This window comes from Grampus griseus (genome assembly GCF_964374135.1).
Source record: "Grampus griseus genome assembly, chromosome: 6".
In the NCBI taxonomy this organism is placed as follows: domain Eukaryota; kingdom Metazoa; phylum Chordata; class Mammalia; order Artiodactyla; family Delphinidae; genus Grampus; species Grampus griseus.
The window spans coordinates 100,044,195-100,064,510 of NC_139000.1; the positions used below are offsets into that span (position 1 = coordinate 100,044,195).

General features: G+C 51.5%; 1 protein-coding gene across 1 annotated transcript in view; it reads right to left on the reverse strand.

Moving 5' to 3' along the window:
- Positions 1-20,316, reverse strand: part of LOXL2 (lysyl oxidase like 2) — a 97,447-nt gene that overhangs the window by 41,100 nt on the left and 36,031 nt on the right. Inside the window, exons 3-4 of the mRNA XM_082656742.1 lie at positions 20,129-20,304; positions 5,457-5,668 (exon numbers count right to left, since the gene is read on the reverse strand). Coding sequence (XP_082512868.1) covers positions 5,457-5,668; positions 20,129-20,304 — 388 coding nt within the window. The remainder of the gene's footprint in view (positions 1-5,456; positions 5,669-20,128; positions 20,305-20,316) is intronic.

Consider the following 20,316-nt stretch of genomic DNA (forward strand, 5'->3'; position numbering starts at 1 on the left):
GTTAATTCTTATAAAGCACTTAACCACAGTGCCCAGCACTTGGAAGGGCTGCCTAAGTGTCTATCAAATAAATAAATAAATACTGTACTGGTTAAAGGAAAAAAAGAAAGATGAGAGAAGAGAGATGGTGGACGACTTCAAGGAAGAGTAGGTTTGAACTGGGCCTTGAATGATGGCGGGATTCGAAAAGGAGGAGGGCGGGGAGGACACCCTGTCCTCTCGTGCTGTCCCAGGTCTTTGGGGTCTATGTGCTCATCCCTGATTGGCAGAATCCAGTGAGATGCCAGGGAGAGCTGGACAGCATCACTGCTGGACTGCTCAGAGGAGGGGCCGCCCAGGGCAAGTTGGCCCCAGATGGGCAGAAGCAGGGTCCTGTCCCTGCTGGTCCAGCAGCCCTGGAAGTTTCTGCTTTGTCTCAGCGTGAATGGGATATGAACAAAGAGGAAGGAAAAACCCTACAGATGCTGCTGCTATCTTTCCTTAATCAAAAATTGCTACTGGTAGTAATTCTACTGTACCTGTGGGTGCAATGACACAGAATCTTTGAGGAAAAAAAAAAGGACTATCTTGGGAGTTCATTGGCGGGCCAGTGGTTAGGACTCGGTGCTTTCACTGCCGTGGCCCAGGTTCAATCCCTGGTTAGGGAACTAAGATCTCACAAGCCACGCGGAGAGGCCCCCGTCACCCAATTTTATTGTTTTGAAAGAAGGACTGTCTTGGAAAATTCAGGATGTGTGCTCAACATAGCTACAGACAGAGCACAGGACTACACAGGAGGACTGTTAATAATTCCAAGAGCCATTGCCCCTCCCCACTCCCTGGAAGGGCCCTGCACTTGAGGACACAGCCTCCAGCTTCTTTCCCATGACACTCCCACGTCAGACTGGAGAACGCACTCGGTGGTGGGGGGCGGTTACAGCTTGCTATGACACCCCTACCATCGGGTGAGCAAATACACCCAGGGGATGTCAGCTGCACAAGGAGTGGTCAGATCCCACTGGACTGGAACATCTTCTAGCTCCCAGATTTCCATGACCACAAGCTTCTCCCAGAAACAGATGTACTGAGCTCTTAATACAGAGCGAAGCACCCTCGGCAGACACAGAGCTGCTCCTTCCTCCCCAGACAGCCCCACTGCCCTCTTACATCAGCTCACAGGAACTTGCCCGTGATCCTCCACAGGCTTCCACCACCAGAGCCCACCCCGCCCCCATGATTCACTCCCACAGGCCCCCCGGGATGCAGAGATACAGGGATGCAGATATGAGGCGCTGGGGAGGATGCGTGGACAGCCCGCTCCAGGCCTGCTGATTGGTGGGCGACTGGAGTTACAGGACAGCCATTGGCCAAGCGGGAAGCCTACTTAAGAAAGAGGTATCTAGCCTGATGGCTGGGTGGCTAGAAGAACACTGAGTTGAACTGATTCAACTAAAAAATGAGAAGTCCTCCTGGCTCTCCTCCAGCCAAGGAGGAAGCCAGACTTCATAGGAATTCTGCCTGCTATGTGATTATGTCTATTCCAATTGTGCATTTTGGACCTAGGGAAATAACCACCGGATGGGTTCAGGGGCCCACTGGGCTCACTATGAGTGGACCTGAGGCCAAACTCCACTGATCACCCGACGTCCATACTCTGACGGTGGGCCCCAGGGATGTTTGGGCCCCTGGAATCAGTGTCAGTTCAGAGCCCGTGTCCAGTGGTTCCTGAAGGTTCTGATTATTTCCTTGTGCCCAACATACGGTGATCTCCTTTGGAGAAGGCTGGGCCAATGATTAACAGTATACATTTTTGGCAGCATGCCACAGTCCTTCTTCAAGGGGACCTGGCCTCCTCTTCATTCAAGGGCTTCTGGGTCTGTAAACTGGCTCAAGTCTGGATATTGTTTGAGAGGCCGGGCCTGCTTTTATGATTCAGGTTAGAGTTTTGTTCTCTTGACCTAGAACTCTTCTGCTCTGACACATCAAGAATGGAGTAGGGACTTCCCTGGCGTTCTAGTGGTTAGGACTCCGTGCTCTCACTGCCGAGGGCCAGGATTCAATCCCTGGCCGGGGAACTCAAATTCCACAAGACTCACGGTGTGCCCCCTGCCCAAACAACGGAATTGAGGAGGTTTCCTATTTCACTTCTAGAAACACCACGATCCAGCCAACTAGATCAACTGGTCAATACCACAGGTCTGCAGGAGTCAGATCTGCTGGTCATTCAGTAGCCACGCCCACCTTGCCTTTGGCGTTGAATGCTGTCACATGGCCCCTGCCGCCCCTGATCCAATTACCCCCATTGCGTTTAGGTTTCCCAACCTGCGGTGACTGCAGCTCCCACCCTGAGGTCTGGCTTACAGGGAAGAGCAATCAGGGAGCTCTTAAGAACGCCAGGGTTCCCCTCACACACTTATTCCTCACGGTCATGGTGAGAAGTCTGTCTTCTGGACTCTCTGGGAGAGTAGGTCTTAGATGACAAATCCACGCCAACATTCCAGTCTCTCCAAGCCTCTGAACCCCTTTCTCTACATGAAACCAAAGTGGATCCGGCATTTCTATAATTTGCTGTGGAGGGCCTCCTTTTGGTCCCTGTTTCAGCCAACTCCCCAAAGTCTTAGAGCTCTTCCTAACTCGCAACATTAGATGCAGAATCTCTGCTCAGTAAGCTCGTATCCATAAATCAACATTAATATTGCGATCCTGCTTTAAGAAAATGACTACAAAATGTTCCTGGCCCCGGGGATGGGGCCCTGAAGCTTCAACTTTATCAATTTTGAGGTATATGCACAGCTTCCCAGTCCAGCATAGGAGTCAGCCCATGGCAAAGCAGCCCTTGGTGACAGCCCCTGACTTCACTCTGGGGAGAGCCTGTGAGTGCAGAGGCCTCTGGGGGACCTGCAGGCAACCCCACCAGACTCTTCTGACTTGGCCGGGGGTGTCGAGGCTGGATGGCCAGCAGAGGTTCTGATGAAGAGCTGCAGTCCCGGCCTTGGGGATAATTCTAAGGCCACCAGACCTGCAGGTTAGCAGAGGAAGGCAGGGTGGAGAGGCCATACATGCTGCCCAGGTGAATTTCCAAGGCTGCAAAGTCCCTTAGGGGCCTGGTGGATGCCTGGAGATTACTAACCCCACCCCAGATAGAATTACTTTGAAAACAATTTCCTTCCTGGGGTGAAGGGCCTCCCTGGGAGACCACATGACCTGCCTTGGGGGTGTGGTCAGCAACAGCAGCGACAGACAGGCTGCTGCAGAAAAGGTGAAAGGGAGGTGGGGAAAGATGCTACCAGAAGGCCCAGATGCAGGGACCATGCAGGGTGTGGCCCCTACTCTGGCTCCCAGGCCTCTGTTGTCCTCAGTCTCTGAGCAGGGCTCACAGATACCCCTGTCTCCAGGCTAGTGATGCCCCAGTTCTCAGACTTACCAGCCAGCCGGTGGTGGCGGCCTGTGCAGTGTGGCCCCGCCTCTAGGGTGGAGCAAAGCAGAAGCAGGTCTGAGGGTGGAGGCAGCAGTGTGGAGAGCTCTCCCTGGAGCAGACCTGCCCGGGCTGCCCTGCATCTCTGGCAGGAGTGGCTTTGTGACCCCCGACCCCACTGCCCTTCAGGCCTGGGTCTCCTCCTGTGCAGCCTGAGGGCTTGGGCCGGGTGACCTCTGAGGACCCCACATGCCCTGGGAGGCACCGCTTTTCGCTAACAGCTTCCTCCCACCAGCTACCATCTCAATCCCTAACAGCACCACCGAAGCACGGAAACTCTCCCCAACACGCTTCTGTCTTTTGGGGCCCAAATGTCAGCTGCGTCTCAGGGACTAACATACCACATCAGATATCTACAAGCTGAGACGGAGGTTTCAGCCTAGCCGCCCTCCCATCCCCCCCAGCCCCGCCCCTCTATACCATCTCCAGCGAGAGCGCTGGACCAGGAGCTAGTTTCCAGTGTCTGCTAATCATCTCCCATCTCAGCTGAGAGTACAGCTCACCTCCCACCACCTTGGATGCCTCCCAGACTTAGCAGCCTTTTTCCTGCCCGCATTTGAAAAAGCAAAGCCACAGACACACAGTAGGAGGAACAGGGAGGGGGTTTTCAAACCCAGCTCGTGAGAGGATCATGTGAGGCCCAGCTGCCAAAACAGACCTGAGATCTGAGATCCTTCCTCAAAAGCCAGAAAAGGACTCCGGTCCATCCGCAGTTCAGGAGGTAGCTTTCAAATGCCCTCTGAACAAGCCATGTGCTGCCTGGCCTCAGGCACCCCATCCTGCTCCGGGCAGGGCTCATGGCAGCCTTCCGGCTCCCGGGACTGGACTCAGACCTGTGACAGGCTGGGCGCTCTGGTGTGTCCAGCAGGTAGGAGGCCCGTCAGGGGAGGGGATTTGCTTTTCTTGGCTCCAATGGGAAGGAAAAGCTGAGAAAGTGTCTCCAGGGAAGGAGCTGGCCAGCCGGAGGGACTTCTCCAAACTGTTTAGAAGATGGGGACCACCCTGCATGCTCCCATCCCACCCTGTGCAAACAGGAAGGTCTGGGCCATGTCTGAGGGCTGCCGGGGGTAGGAATCACCACCCTGCTCACCTGCCCAGCCGGGCAGCTTGCCTCCAAGCACTCACCCTCCTGGTGGACCGGGGGCGCTGACCGGAGGCAGCCAGGACGAGCCCAGGGAGGGATGCAGCCTACACTGACCCTAGGGATCTGGAAGAAGAGCTGGGGCTGGGACCCCTGTCTGCCGGCTTGGAAGCCACCTCTCTCCTTGGCTTGAAAGGAAAGAGGTAGTGAGTCTGCACTCTTGAGGAGTGTGGACCCTGTCGCTGGAGACCTGGGTTTGGATCCTGGATCTGCCACTTCCTAGGTTTTTTTTTTTTTTTTTTTTTTTGGCCACGCCGCACGGCACGTGGGATCTTAGTTCCCGGACCAGGGATCGAATCCATGCCCCCTGCAGTGGAAGCGCCGTCTTAACCGCTGGACCGCCAGGGAAGTCCCAGCCACTTCCGAGATTTATCACCCCTCTCTGACTTCATTCCCTTGACTCTGAAATAGATCCCTGCTTCCTAGTGTTGTGAAGCTTAAGAGACTAAACACAGAGCTGCCTGGCATGTAGTAAGCACTCAGCAAAGCCGATTATTATCCTTATTAGAGGAACTAGGAAGACCCCACGACCAGCCAATACACCAGCCTGTCCTGAGCTGAAAACCCCTCCCTGGACACCCCCTCAGGCAAATTACTCTAAGTCTCCTTATGAGCCACTCTTTTTCCCCCTGGGAGATATTAACTTTGGAAATCCTAACAGCATTGCAAGATTTACTCGGGATGGATAGAACCGAATCAAATCGATCGGTTTCTCAATTTCCTAACCGTTGCTGCAAGGCCCAGATTGCTCAGAATAATCACCTGCTGGGGAGACAGCAGCGGCCCAGGCCACTGCAGAGCTAACTCTACAACAAGGCAGGGCCAGAGCCCAGCCAGCTGCACTCCCCGCAGCCTCCTTACTTGTACACTTTGGCGTTGTAGCTCTTCTCCCCGGGGAAGCCAAACATGCCGCAGACCACGCGGGAGTTCTTGGCCGTCCAGTGCCTGTCGCAGATCTGCTTCCACGTCTTGCCCTCCTTCACCTCCACGTAGCCCTCCGTCACTGGGGTGCGCCTGCGGTAGGCGGAGAGGATGGCTCGGATCCGGATGTCCTCCACCTGGATATTCATGTTCTGGGAGGGAGGAGGCGTGGAAGGAGAGGGGTTACTTTCCTGGTCTGGCCGTGGAGAGGTGATGGCAGACCGGGCGCTCTGCTGGCCCCCCTGCCTCTCCCCTCGGGCCCTCGGGGGTCCCTGGGCGCTCTCCGCGAGCACACAGCACGTGTGCGTGGGAGACAGTCTGGCTGAGGGGACTGGAGGAGGGGAGCAGGTGTGACCTGGGCAATCAGAGACTCGGAGGACCCCAACGCTCCTCCTCTGTCTTATCAAAAACAGCAGAGGGCAGCAGCCTCCTGCAGGGGTCTCAAAAAGAGAGCAGAAGAGAGACGGTGTGCCTTGAATTTCATGCTCTATAGTAAAAATAACTGGGATGCTTGCATTGTACTCCAAAGCTTATGTGTGCATGCGTGGAAGTGAGTGTGTGTGTCTCCCCACTAATCCTTCAGTAAAACTGAAGTTTCAGGCAGATGAGACTCAGATACCCTGAGGCTGGTGGGGCCATCTTGCACACTACCTCATAGCCCCCAGGTTGGCAGTCTTTAGGGCGAAAATCCCAGGAGAGAAGGGGAGGGCGGCTGCGGGTCGAGGGTGGGCTCCCCTCCCCAACCCCTGACACTGAGCTGCAGTGTCCCTGCCCCAAGCCCACACCCGAGCCCGGGGAATTTGGTTGGATAGGGGGCCCCGAGAAGCCAGGGTGGGTGGAGGAACGCGGGCCTACCTGGGATTTCCAGTGATACCTCTTTTATGTTTTTCCAAGGCTCACGCAATCTGCCCCCAAACACTATGGGATCTCCAGAATCTCTCACTTCCAGCCCCTCTTCTTTCTGCCCCAACAGAATGAGGTCGTTACAGCTATTGTCATCCCCATTTTCCAGATAAGAAAATTGGCTGACTCCAGGGATCTCCCCAAGACCACGTAGAGGCAGGGAGCACCCGAGGTGCAGCGTGAGATGCTCTGTGAGCTGGGCCAGGTGGGGCCGGGCAGGGGTGCTGGCAGAGAGGAACCCGGCGACCCGAGTGCCCAAACCCCCCGTCCAGCCAGGATGCAAATGAACCAGGAGTTTGAACAGGACCATTATTTGGGTGCCCAGGGATTCAGGTCTCCTTGCCACTGGCTTCAGGGTGCAAAGCCAGGCCCTGCTTCCCCAGTCCTGCGAGGCAGCAGAAAGTATGTGGGCCAGGAGTGGTGGCATCTGGCCCTGGTTCCTTTCCATGCAGAGCGGAAGGAAAGCCGCCAGTGGCAGGATTATGTTTGCCTGCCTGCATCCTGGATCCTTTACAGCCCCCATTCAGGCCACAGGACCCGTGCCACCAAGACACATGGATGTGGGTGAGCAAGAAAGGGCCTGAGGTCTACACTGGCCCGTGGGCCAGCTCCCTCCTCTGTCCTCCCACCTCGGGAGGCCAGGCTGGAATTCCAGCATGTAAGGAACACGTGACGCCCAGAAGGAAAGTTACCACCGTGGCATCAGCCCTGCGGCTTCACGGGGCAAGCAGGCTAGGCTGACTTTATTAAATTCACAGATCCTCCCCCGCCCCTGCCGTCCTCCACTTCCCCCCACCCCTGGCCTCTCTCCCCACCACCACCCCGCCCCCATAGAGCATCAGCGCAGCCTCACTAAGGGAAGATATGGAGTGTGAACCCAGAGGGAGGAAGCCCTGGGGGCGGGGCGGGGCGGGGGGACGGGTGGCGCTCAGCAGACCCTTGTCTTGATTCAGGTCAGCATCCCCTCAGCAGAAGTATGACTGGTGGGCAAGCCCGGTGGGCAAGCCCGGTGGGCTCTCGGATGTGGGAAATGAGGCTCAAAGAAGAGAAAACGCTAGAACTGATGTCACTGTCCTTGTTCTCCCACTGACTCACTGCATGTGAGTGTGTGTGTATGAGTGTGTGTGTCTGAGTGTCACGAGTATGTCTGTGTGTGTGTGTCTCTGCACGTGTCTGTGGCTGTCTATGTGTCTCTGTGGGAGTGCACTGCTCGTGTGTGTCCGTGTGCAGGATGATGTGCAAGTGACAGGGCTGTGTGTCTCTGCGTTGTGTGGAGTGTATGTCTGTGCATCTATGTGGTGGAGGAGGATGCAGAGAGTTTTCCTCCAAAGCCCTGGGAGAGCAGTCAGGCAAGCATCACATTTGCCATTCCTTCTCCTCTTCTCCCTCCACAGAACCAATTCCTTCCCATCCTCTTGGGCTCAAATCCACCTCATTCATTCATTCATTCCAGAAAATACGGTCTCTCACCTCCACGGGCCCTGCCAGCCTCCTCCTTACACCCCAATCCTGGGGCCCTCTGCTCTGAATCATAACGACTATGAGGGCTCTCATTTATCAAATACGAGCCAATTACACGTCAGACTCCGCACTCAGAACTTTACATTCATTTCCTTCCTCAATTCCCATGGCAACCGGTGAGAGGGCCAATGGTATGCCCGTGCTACAGGTGAAAAACAAGGAAACTTGGTGAGGTTTTGCACCTTCTCCAAGTTCACAGAGCCAAGAAGCAGATAAACAAGGATGAAAACCAAATTCTGACTCCAAGCCCATGCCCCAGGCTCGTAACCCCGGGCCTCTGTACGGTCCTCACCCTCCCGCCCTCGCCCCATCCCTTGCCCGGTATTGAGCTGATCCACACGGGGCAGGGCCTGGGGCTCAGCCTTCTAGGGGGGGTCCCTTTGGGCTCTGCCCATTCGAAGTTGATATGTGAAGTCCACCCTGCGACCCGCCCGGAGGAGCCGTGAGTCAGGCAAGAGTGTACGTGAGGGGAGAGAGCCACCTCCCAGCTGCCCTTGGACTCAGGCCAGGGGGTGGCAGGGAAACCCTCCATGGCACACATTCAGGGGTTGCTGCTGGCTAAGGAGCTCACTTGGACTGCTCAGAGACCTCTGTGTAGGAAAACACACACGTATACACAGAACGGCCCTCCTGACCTCACTGCTGTGGAATCCCTTCCATAACCGCAAGTCTTAGGACTTTTTTTTCCCCCAGAAGTTCAACTTCAGAAGAGAAGTGAAGATTTGAAAAACTAAAACATATACACATTTTTCTTTTCTAACAAAAGTGTCTCTACACTTGTGAGTTTTACCTGAAGCCCAATAGCCCAGAAGCCAGCAATGCACTTGGCACTTTTTAAAATTCAAATGAAAGTCTGAATGCTGGTCCTCTTGCCTGAGGCAATAGTTCACTGGGCTCTCCAAAAGGCTTCCCTCCAAGGAATTCACAGAACCTTCCTGGCATGTCCTACGCAAAACTCATCCTATCCCCCTGGAGTGACTATCACCGGCTTCCAAAGTGGAAAATAAAGGTGCCCTGAGGCCATGCCCTGCCCTGCCTTAACTACTGGGGTGGTGGAAAGAAGGGCTAGTGAAGAAGCACCTGGGCTGCTCTCCCAGTCTTGTGCTTGAATGGCATTTCACATTTGCCGCATCTGTGAATGAACTGCAAATTCCACAATGTGACAGCCTGGGGCTGTCGCCAATGAGGAAAAATCACCAGTTTTGAAAGTCTAGTTGGAGATTGCATCAGAGAAAGACACAGGGGGAGGCGAGGGAAGCAACCCAGCCTCTAAGAACGCACTTCACAATTTCTCTGAAAGTCAGCACGAAGCTCGTGGCCTCCCGGGGAGGGCACATTTGCAAGGGCCAGATCTTAGCCCAACTCTCCCCCTTCCTTTCCTCTAAAAGTCGTAATTTAATTACATAATTAATTACATAATCTATCAGCTCAGGCCTTCCCACCTGAGAAGTCATCCTTGGAGTGGTGTCAGGTGGGAGCACCACGATGGAGATATACTAGTCCGCCGTCATCCCAACTAGAGCACGCGACTGGGTAGCGCTGCACAATTGCTGCTCACTTAGCAAGCTCCTTCCCTCTACAGCTAACAGCTTCCTGCATCTTGCTCTCAAAGCCCTTAGCTCTCTTTATCTGGCTATTTTTAGAAACTGGCCTTCCAGATAGAGATCCGCTTCCCCAGGTGCCATCTTGGCACCTTCCTCAGCACCTCAAACCAAACGCACCCAGGATGCCCTGGGTCTTTCCTTCCTGCAGGCTGGAAGGTGACGCCCTTGCAGCCCTCAAGCCTCGCAGGCCTTCTGCTCCCTCTCTCTTCCTCACTCTTATGGCCCATTCTGCCCCAGAAGTGCTTCTCCTACCCTTCAGTCACCTTCTCATTCCCACTTCTACTGTGCAGGCAGGTATGTAGTGGAAGTAAGAGAAGAGCGTCACAATTCTGTCATTTCACGGGACCCTGTATGTCTCCCCGGTCCGGATGAATGGCTGACCCAGTCCCTCTCACACACGGCTGGCATATCCACCCAGCTGACCGTCGTGCGTTCGTGGGTTTGGCTCAAAACCTTCCCGTGCCTCTCCCAGGGCTTATGCTCCTAGTCAAGAGCCTTCCTGACGGGACCCATCTCATCCCCTCCGTGCCCTTTCTCCAGTCTCAAGGTGCCAGGCTGACATCACTTTTTAAACCCCAGCATCAAGGCTCCCCGCGATCCTTTTTTCCTTCCTCTCTACCGATCAGAATCCTCCTGACCTTCAGAACAGTCTTGTTCATTCAATCGTTTGAAAAATACCCGTTGAGGGCTGTGACGTCCCGGGACGTCCCTCCCCCAGATATCTCATCCACATAGATTCGACTCCTTTATTCCTCTAGCATTTGCTTCCTGGGTCCCTCAATTCATTCTTGGCCTTTACTGACTGCCTTGTACCATCTGTCTTTTCATCGTGCCACCTCATCGGACTGTGAGTCTCTCAAGGACAGAATTGTGCTTTATTCATTCTTGTATTCCCCATGGCAACGAGTGCCAGACACGAGACATCGTGGGTCCTCACATATTCTTGGAACAAACTAATAATCATTTTAAAAAATCCAGTTACGGGAATTCAGCTTCACTAGAAACGTTGGGCTCTCCAGCCAAAAATGTAATAAAGACTCCCTTTATTCTGGGTTTAGTGCAAAATAAACAGAGAGGCTTGCCTTTTTTCACAGCATAAGCGCTACTTGTGTGATTTACCGATGGACAAGGAGATTGTCTGCACTTTATCCATGCGACCTCTTGTCATCGGAGCTGTTTAACACCCTCCCCTTTCCCCTTGAAATCTGAGGCTAATAAATAGTTATAAACTGAATTAAAAGCTGATCTGACCCTCAGTACACATTTAGATGGTTTAGCTATGTGGGTATCACAGTCCAAGACATGTTGTACTGGAAGAAGCTGGCTACACTGTAATTATCCCCTTTTGATGATCAAATCGGAAATTCACAGCCTAAGAAACTGCTAGCCAGTGATTCCTACCGGCTACATAGATGAAAGGGAAGCGGGAAGGCAGTGCAGCGATCTCTGTTGCTCAGCTCTTTGTGATGGAGACCAGTCTGGGCGGAGGGGGTCGGGGTGGGAATGGCTTGAGAACTGAGGTCATGCTGAGGCACCAGAGGAAAAAGCCGGCAGTCAGTCTGGGCCCTCCTCCTACAAACCAAGAACTTTGCAATGCTGCTGGAGAATCCAATGCTCTGTGTTTCATTTTCCAACCTGAAAGCAGTGGGGCGGGTAACAGAGGCTGCTTCTTTGGAGAACAGTCAAGACCTGCTGTCTGCAGGAAGCTGGAAGGACACCTACGCCAGCAACCAGTCCCTCTGGCCCATCAGGGGTGCTGAGGCCACAAACCAGGCAGTCCGTGGGCCTGGCCAAATGGTCCACCACGCTCCCAGGTAGGGGACCTGACCTGTTGCTTCTCCTCCCAGCAACCATCACCAGGGTGACAAAGTAATGACTTGGGAAATCGTCTTTCTCCACTGTGGGACAGCAAATCTGGGGAGGGCAAGACTGTCCTTTCAGTTCATTGATCCCTTGATTCCCAGGGCCCAGCATAGCGTCTGCTGCCCAATTAAAATGTAGTGGAGGAACGAACGAACAGGCACGGCATCCAGCTGCCTTAGCAACAGCCTCATGGGGATGGGGCCGGGGGGAGTCGTTGTCGCTGACTCCTCCAGCATGGCTGAGGTGACTCAGATGAACCACCTGGGCCCTTTGCCACCACCTTCATCCCAGTCACATCGGGAGCCCCACCCTACAGAACCGATCTGCCCAACCAGGGCAGAGAGAGGCTTTCTCCAGCCCAGCTCAAGCCCCTACTTCTTCCATAGAGACTCCCTCCCACTGATCTCACGCCATTTATTTATTTCTTCTATAACCTCTCCCTTTCCAAACTGCCACAGAATTTGCCATCCAATGCACACTGTTCAATGTTGGAGTACATACTGCCATTTATTTATTTCTTCTATAACAAATTATAAGGCTACTTATTCGTCGATTTCATCTAATGAGTGGGTATAACATTACTTATTTCTTTCAACTCGCAAACAATTATAATATTTATAATTTTCAGAGGGTTGTGCGTACAGCACGCCGGCCAGGGATAGGGTTTCCCAGATCTGCCAGGATGTGCACAATTTCAAATATTCTGTTCTGTTAGCTGCATAAACGCCCTTTTGCTTTTCAGATGCAGTGACCTATTTTTCGTTGGGAAAACAGGTCACCCTAGAACTACTTCTCTTGTTCCCCTTGTGGTTGGTGGCTGGTGAGCCCAGACCACATAGAGGCTCTCAATAAACAGAATCATGGAATGTTAGCACCGGACAGGATCTAATACCTCTTCTTGCCCAAGCTCTCTGTAGGCTGGGAGAAAAAACCCAGGAGAGCTACATGCGATGACCCAGTTCGGCAAGTCTGGGGATTAAGACGCTGTGGGCTCCCATCGTGGCCCTTTACTCCCTTGCTAAAGGGTCCGACACAAACTGCCCACTTGCTACCATCTCTCCTCCTGCCACAGAGGGAAAGCCGGCCAGCTACCCTGTGGCCTTCGGGGGAAGCAGGGCTATATTTAGCTTGGAGGGACCGCTGCCTTCTGAACTCCACAGAGATGAAAACAGACCCTCTTTCTTTAAACCACCCAGTGTAACCTGCTGCACGTCCTCTTGGTGGGGGTGTGTGTGTGTGTGGAGAAACTCCTGGCCGGGAAGTGTTTGGACCTTTCTAGAGTTAATTACTCCCTTTCAGGCGCCATGCCTCCACCCCTAAGAGCCCCCTCCCCAGATGCTGGGGAGATAAGGCCGCTGCTGAGGGGAAAACCTTGAAGCATTTAGCAGCTAACTGTGGCTCATAAAAACCTGCAGTCCTGGAATTTAAAAAATTCACAACAGCCTCCATCCCTGTGGTTAAGAGAAGAAAGAGCTTTTTCAGGTCTCAGCGCCCCTCCAGAAGGAGGTGAGAGAGCAGAGGGGAGGGGTACCGGATTCTCCCCACCGTTGGAAGTGAACACCCTTCTCCTGGCTCCCTCCTCATCCTCTCACTCCTGGCCCCTCCAGACTGCCTGGGCTTCCGGCTGTCACAAAGGAGAAATTGGGGCTCCGGGGCCACTCGGGGGATAGGCCACCCCTAAATCTCACAGCCGGGGCATTTCCAATCAATTCTGGGAACGTTAACTGCTTTTGCAAAAGAGCCTTTAAAATACTGGGCAGAGAAGAAGGTGGGGTGAGAAGGTGAGGAAAGGAAAAACCCGTTATGTTCCCTGATCTAACAGTCCACGGGCCTCAGCCACGAGCCTTTCTGTGAGCACATGACTTAGCAAAAGAGCCAGTGCAGAGAGGGCTGTGCACAAGGGCATCTGGATTTGTCATCTCTCCTTATCTAATGCTTTTTCCAACTTGTCCACCGCCGCAGACAGGAAACAAAGTCTCTTGATTTAAGACCCTCTGAACTCTAGGGAGTTTCGGTTGGAGCTCTGTTTTCCAGGTTTAAAAAAGATATATTCACTTGAAACTAACAGTATTTTACATTTTATTATTTGCTCCTGTTTCCCTCTTTTGAAGAAGGTTTTGAGAACTGGCCCAAGACTCATTTTCCTGCAGAAAATGCTGTTTTACAGTGAGGTGCCCAGAGACCCCAGAAGGGTCAGTCCCTCTGGACATGCAGCTACAAGTCTTAGCCTCCAAGGGGACCCAGACTCAGGGGTCCTGCCTTCCACTCTGGGGTCTAAAACTTAGACCTCAGAAAAGGGGAGAAAGGAGACCCTGCTCGGTTAATTTTCTGGATGAAATGAACCCAGGTTGGTGAATCAGTGGTAAGGAGAATCTCTTGTAACACTTTATAGTCTGCAAAGCACTTTTCCAGAAATCATCTGATTTTCCCCCTTACAGAAGGAGTGTGTGCCGTGCCATTCTGATGGAGAAACCACTGCCCCTCTGGATTACAGACTTCGTAGCTGGAAGGGATTGAATTCAACCCACTCATCTTAAAGAAAAGAGTGGACTCGCTCTGTGCTCTGGCCAACAGGGAGCTCAGGGGCCAAACCTGTGAACTCTCCTTGGGTGGGGTCATTCATCTGAAGAAGAGGCACTTTTTCCCTCCTCTAGAAGGGAATTTATGAAGTGTCAAGGGGCCCCTGAGGATGCCCCAAGCAGATGTAGGAATCCACGGAAGCAGAGTTAGCTCATCGAGTGAAATTCCATCATTCAGGCCCCAGGGTTTAGTGACTCATGCCTCTGGCATCCCGGAGTGGGATGAACTTGGTCTAGACGGATGCAGTTTTCTTCCACTCTCTGCTTGGGGAATTCCAGTGTGCTCCGGAGAAGGAACAAGCCTGTGAGGGTCATCTATAATGGTCTGTGATCTGTTCCCAGTCTCCAGGCGTCAACGAGGGTGCGTAGTATAGAACCCGGCTTCACCCTTTCAAAGTAAGGGTGAGAAGAGATGGGGTGTCTTCGTGACCTTCACTAGCCTAATTGTTTACATCTGGGGTCACAAGACACAGAGAAGGTATTACCTGACACTTCACTCTTGGCTGCTTTTAAATTTATGGGCCCCCAACCGGGGGAAGTTGAGCGGAGTGGGGCTTTAATTTTCACTTTGATGTGGAAAAGTGCAGGTGAGAAGTGTCTGCTTTCAAGGCCAAAGTCATGACGGGCCAGAGAAGCGGTAGAGAGAGATCCAGAGCACACACACTAGCTGGCATCCCTTCTCTGTGTGTGTGTGTGTTTGTGTGTGTGTAAGATGCATGACCCCAATTCACACAATGGTGGGCACTGCCAATAGCCAGCTAGTGTGCACCCCCTGTGTGGGCTGGGTGCGTTTTCATAGATGCAGAGAAACAAGGGATCTTAGAACTTGGTAATCACCTCGTCCTGTGTCCTTCCCATGTAGGGATCTGGCTGTGCTGTTCCTGGCAGGAGGTCATCCAGTTCCTGCTTGAGCTACTCCAGTGACAAGGAGCTCACCTCTAGCAGGTAAGCCCCGTCCCCTGTGTTGTAGAGTCTTCACACGGAGCTGACATCTACACCCCAATCCCTGCCCATCCATCTTAGTTCTGGAACTTAGCATTCATCGCACTCTTCTCCATGGTAGCACTTCAATAGCTGAAGAGGACGGACATGTCTCCCCCCACCCCATATCTCTCTTCTTGACCCAGTATCTTCATTTCTTCATATGGTGCGGTTTCCAGACCTGTCTCCACTCGGCTTGTCCCTCCTCCGGGAGACACAGTTAAGAGGTGACCCCAGAACTGCACTTAGTTCTTGGTCCAAAAAGCAAGGAGTTTAGGGAAATAAGTCTTCCCCCAGTGTATCAGTTTACATTCACTTTTCTCGCAGCCATACCATACCTTTGGCTTGTACTGAGCTTTTAGGCAACCGGTTCCCTTCAGGGATCTTTTAAATATAATCGGTGCTTTCAGTCACTTTCCCTGGCTTTTACTCTTTAGCGATTCCCTGCTCCCGCCCCCCGCCCCCCGTGAACCTTGATATAGGACCTTATATTCATCCCTAACATGTTCCAGTTTGGGTTTATTATTTCAACCTCCTGAGGTTTTTCTGAATCTCACTCCATGATGTTTTATCCCAGCAATCCCTCCTAGTTTTTGTGTCTCCTATAAATATTATCAGTATACATTTTAATCTCCACGCAAATTTCTGATACATGGTGGAAAGGCAGAGAGGAGCCCTGGGCTACACCAGTAGAGACCATCCACTGTGTTCACGCTAATTAATCAGCAGTTCTGGGTATCATGAGTCACGACTCCCCGCTAGCTGCATGTCCACCAAACCTACATGTCTTCCTCTGGTCCACACACATCTAACAGGGGACATTTCTCTAGCCAAGACGAGTGACTGCATGACTTAAGCTACTGACACAGCTATTACACAAGGTATTTCGGAGAAGCTTCTCACATCCCACAAATATTCCTGGTAGGTGGTCTGGGTGGCTCCCTACCCATCGGGCCAACCCTGCCCGTACACATGAGCTTGAGCCACAAAGTCCTGGATGGCAGAATCTTCTGGTAACTCTTCGAGGTTCTCATCAGACACCCTGAGATCTAGGCCTGTTGATGACCTGCTTTTAGCAGATATCAAAGGGCAGAGGTTACAGGGGACTACTCATCAACTGAAAATTTCTACAGCATCCCTGGCTAGACAGGAAGGCTTCTAGTCTGGTCCATGGTAACCAGTCTGATTCGTATGACAGCAGGAGGGAGGCCTTCTAGGAAAATACAAAGCTTAGAGGTTGCAGAAGTTATCCAGCCCTTTAAACCAGACTCCCCTCAGCTAGCCCTCTCTGGGCTATTGTAAACTCATTTAGGACCTAGGCTCCTTGCCTTGGAATGATTTTCCAACTTTCCCCGAGACATGCATCTTGTCTTCTTGTGTTATAAGGGCTGGACGACAAGGGTCATGTTTACTTTCCCCGGTGGCGTCCCAGACCATGACGTGTGTACAGCAGGCCTCCAACAAATGTAGGCAGATACTAAGCTTTCCTATCACAGAATCTCAGCCCTTCCAGAATAAGAAAGTTCTCGCCAACGTATTTTTTCCCAGTCATTTCTCAGCCTATTCCACCCAATTAAGGTTCTGCTTTCTCTATGACCCATCTTATTTCCCCCTTAAAAGCTAAGCAGTAGAACTGGCCCATAGAGCTATTCCATAAACATTTCTCTGTTGAAGTGCCCTTCACAGAGTCCTTTGCCAGCACCATTATTTTTTTTTTTTCTAGTGACAGATGAGCCTTCTCATTTTCCCAATCCAAAACCCACAAACATTTTGGCCCACTCTCCTTTGACTCAAGCTATCAGTGACTTTCTTATGCCCAGAAGCCTGGATCTTTGCTTGACAATCCATGCGGATTACCCTGAGGTTGTAGGATGAGCAAAAGCCCATTAACAATGTCACACGTTTGGCCTTGAACCAAGGCCAGCAGGTTGCCGAAGCTGTTGGTTTCAAGCAGGAGCCTAAAGAAGTCTCTTTCTATGGTCTGCTGGCCGTTTCAGAACTTGGGAAATGTAACGGTCAATTCATTAGAAAGAAACATCTCAGTCATTGGTGATAGATATGGACTAATATTTATTTGTAGTTGATTAATACTGGGATTCCAAAATTTAGAGATCCCTGATTTAACCTGTTCAGTAGAATTATAATACTGTTAGATCCAATTACTACTAAAAAATTTCTGGGGACCACCCCCCGCCAAAAAAAACCCTCAAAGATGTCACACATAAGTTCACTGTCCTATTAGGCAGGGCAATACTATGAAGGAATGATTTGCTTCTCTGCATTTCTCATCACTGTTTAGTTTGATATTTTATCCTAGGATATTCTTTTTTTTTTTTTTTGCGGTACGCGGGCCTCTCACTGTTGTGGCCTCTCCCGTTGCGGAGCACAGGCTCCGGACGCGCAGGCTCAGCGGCCATGGCTCACGGGCCCAGCCGCTCCGTGGCATGTGGGATCCTCCCGGACCGGGGCGCGAACCCGTGTCCCCTGCATCGGCAGGCGGACTCTCAACCACTGCGCCACCAGGGAAGCCCTATCCTAGGATATTCTTCACCCAAGTGGATAATGATCTTTGGTTTTCATTTCTGGGAAGAAGAAAATTTGGGAATTGGAGATATTGCTCCCGTTAGGTACCCAGCATTATTTTTATTGGATATGATGGTGAATTAGATGTAAGCCCTGCCCTTTGGAGTTTCCAACATTGGAAAGATGAGATACATATGAGTGGGTGCTAATTATTTCATATGAGGTTATAAAGAATGGCGATGGAAAATGTGAAACTGGACTGGATAAGTCCACCCTCCAAATTATAAACTTCATGGTAAAGCAAAGTTGTCATCAGGAACTGGAAGACTAAATAAAGTACGTCAACTCTGCAACCATCTCTTCTAGTTATCCCAAATAAAACAGCAGCATTTGAAGAGTGTGGTCTCATGCTGCCAGCTGAGAGAAGGCTGGGAATCCTTTTCCACACTATTATGCAGGCTTGGACCAGTTCCCAGCATACTCAGTGTGCTCCTGGAGCATATGAGAAAGACTGGGACAGACTGAGTCATGGGAGGAAAATGTAAAGACCACAGTCTGGGGAGAACTTCCTCCGGAGACCAAATAGGGCAATTTCAAGAGTCACCTCTCCTCAGCATTAGTCCTGAGGTCAGCTGGCGGCTAAAGCACAGTGAAGGCTCCTTGGCCTGGATTCATGGCAGATCCAACATCCCCTTGGGGGTTGGAGTCCCCTCGAGGAGGGAGTCTTGGCTGCCTCATCTTCCTGTCCTAAGCCCCACATATGTTGCACACAAGAGGACTGCATTATATATTTGTTCATTTTGTTCTCTGGCTGGAGAACTTGTTGAAAAGATCAATCTGAAATTTAGTCATAAATGTAGAAGGGTCACGAGCCCTTTTGCCATTCCCAAATGCTGACTTGGGTCAGGCTGGCAACATCAGAATCATCTGAGAGAGCTTAAAAATAATAACCTGGTCCCATAGTGGGAGACTCTCATTCAGGAGGTCTGGGATGAGGTGCCAGTGCATTTTAAAAGTGATTCTGGAGACTTCCATGGTGGCGTAGCGGTTAAGAATCCACCTGCAAATGCAGGGGACACAGGTTTGTTCCCTGGTCCAGGAAGATCCCACATGCCGCAGAGCAACTAAGCCCGTGTGCCACAAGTACTGAAGCCCGCGCGCCTAGGGCCCGTGCTCCACAACAAGTGAAGCCACTGCGATGAGAAGTCTGTGCACCGCAACAAAGAGTAGCCCCTACTCACTGCAACTAGAGAAAAGCCCGCGCACAGCAACGAAGACCCAACACAGCCATAAATAAATAAATAAATGTATTTAAAATAAAATAAAAGTGATTCTGATCCCCAGCTAGATCTGGGACAACTGTCCTAGGGCAGCCGGTCCCCAGGATGACCCCAAATGACCAATACCCTCTGTAGTCACACCCTTGGGTAATCTCCTCCCACACTGTATACTGTTTGTCTGAGTGACCAATAGAATACAGCAGAAATGATGGTCCATCACTTCCGAGATGAGGTTATGAAAGATGCAGCTTCCCTGTTTTGCTCCCTCTCTCTTTCTCTTTTGAGTCACTCACTCTAGAGAAAGACAACTGCCATGTCTTAAGGACACTCAAGCAGCCTATTGGGAGGTTGTGTGGAGAGGACCAGAGGCCTCCAGCTGACAGCCAGAAGGAAGCAAAAACCTGCCGACAACCACAGGAGTCAACTTGGGAGAGGAGTCCCCAGCTCCAGTTGACAACATGACTGCAACCTCATAAGATGTTCTGAGCAGAGTGAACTGGCTGACCACTCCTGGATTCCTGACCCTCAGAAGCTATTCAAGACAATCCATGTTTGTTGCAAAATATGAGGGGGGTGGGATAATTTGTTACACTGCCGTTGCTAGCTGATACACCTTCCTAGTCCAAAGGGCAAGCTCCTGTACACAGCACAGACCTTTCTAGCTTCATTTCACACTATTTCCACATTCATAATTACAGTCTTGAGTGGTACCGACCTGCTCATCCCCAGTTCACACCTCCGTGCCTTTGTGTCTTTGTCCAAGTCGTTCTCTGTGTCTGGAATGCCCTTTCCCCACTGATAGCAGCCTCTTCTCCAGAAATCCTTCCTCAACTGCCCTGGCACCAAATGAAATTGGTTTAGGTCCCCCCACCTGCCACAAAAGTGATCACACACACTTCTCAGAATCATAGGTGAGAAGTGAGATACATGGAAGAAGGAAAACATTCACATGAAGGAGTCATCAAGAGCACATGAACTTGTCAGACAGAGAAAGACAAATACCATATGATATCACTTATATGTGGAATCTAAAATATGACACAAATGAACCTACCTACGAAACAGAAACAGACTCACAGACTTGTGGTTGCCAAGGGAGAGGGAGGGTGAGGGAGGGATGGAGTGGGAGTTTGGGATTAGCAGATGCAAACTGTTACATATGGGATGGATAAGCGACAAGGTCCTACTGTAGAGCACAGGGAACTATATTCAATATCCTGTGATAAACCATATGGAAAAGAATATACAAAAGAATGTATATATGTATAACTGAATCACTTTGTTGTACAGCAGAAATTAACACAACACTGTAAATCAACTACACTTCAATTTAAAAAAAAAAAGAGCACATGACTTGCCTCTATGTTGTTGATCAGCGAATTGTCAAACTTGAACCCAGGAATTCTTTTGTCACTGCACACCACACCCACATCTTCCGTGTGCTTGCAGTCAGTGACACCCCAGCCATTGGAGGAGCAGGCTGCGAGGGTCCCCTCATTGCCGGTGCAGTAGACGTTGTCCAACCAGATGGGCCCTAAGGAAGCAG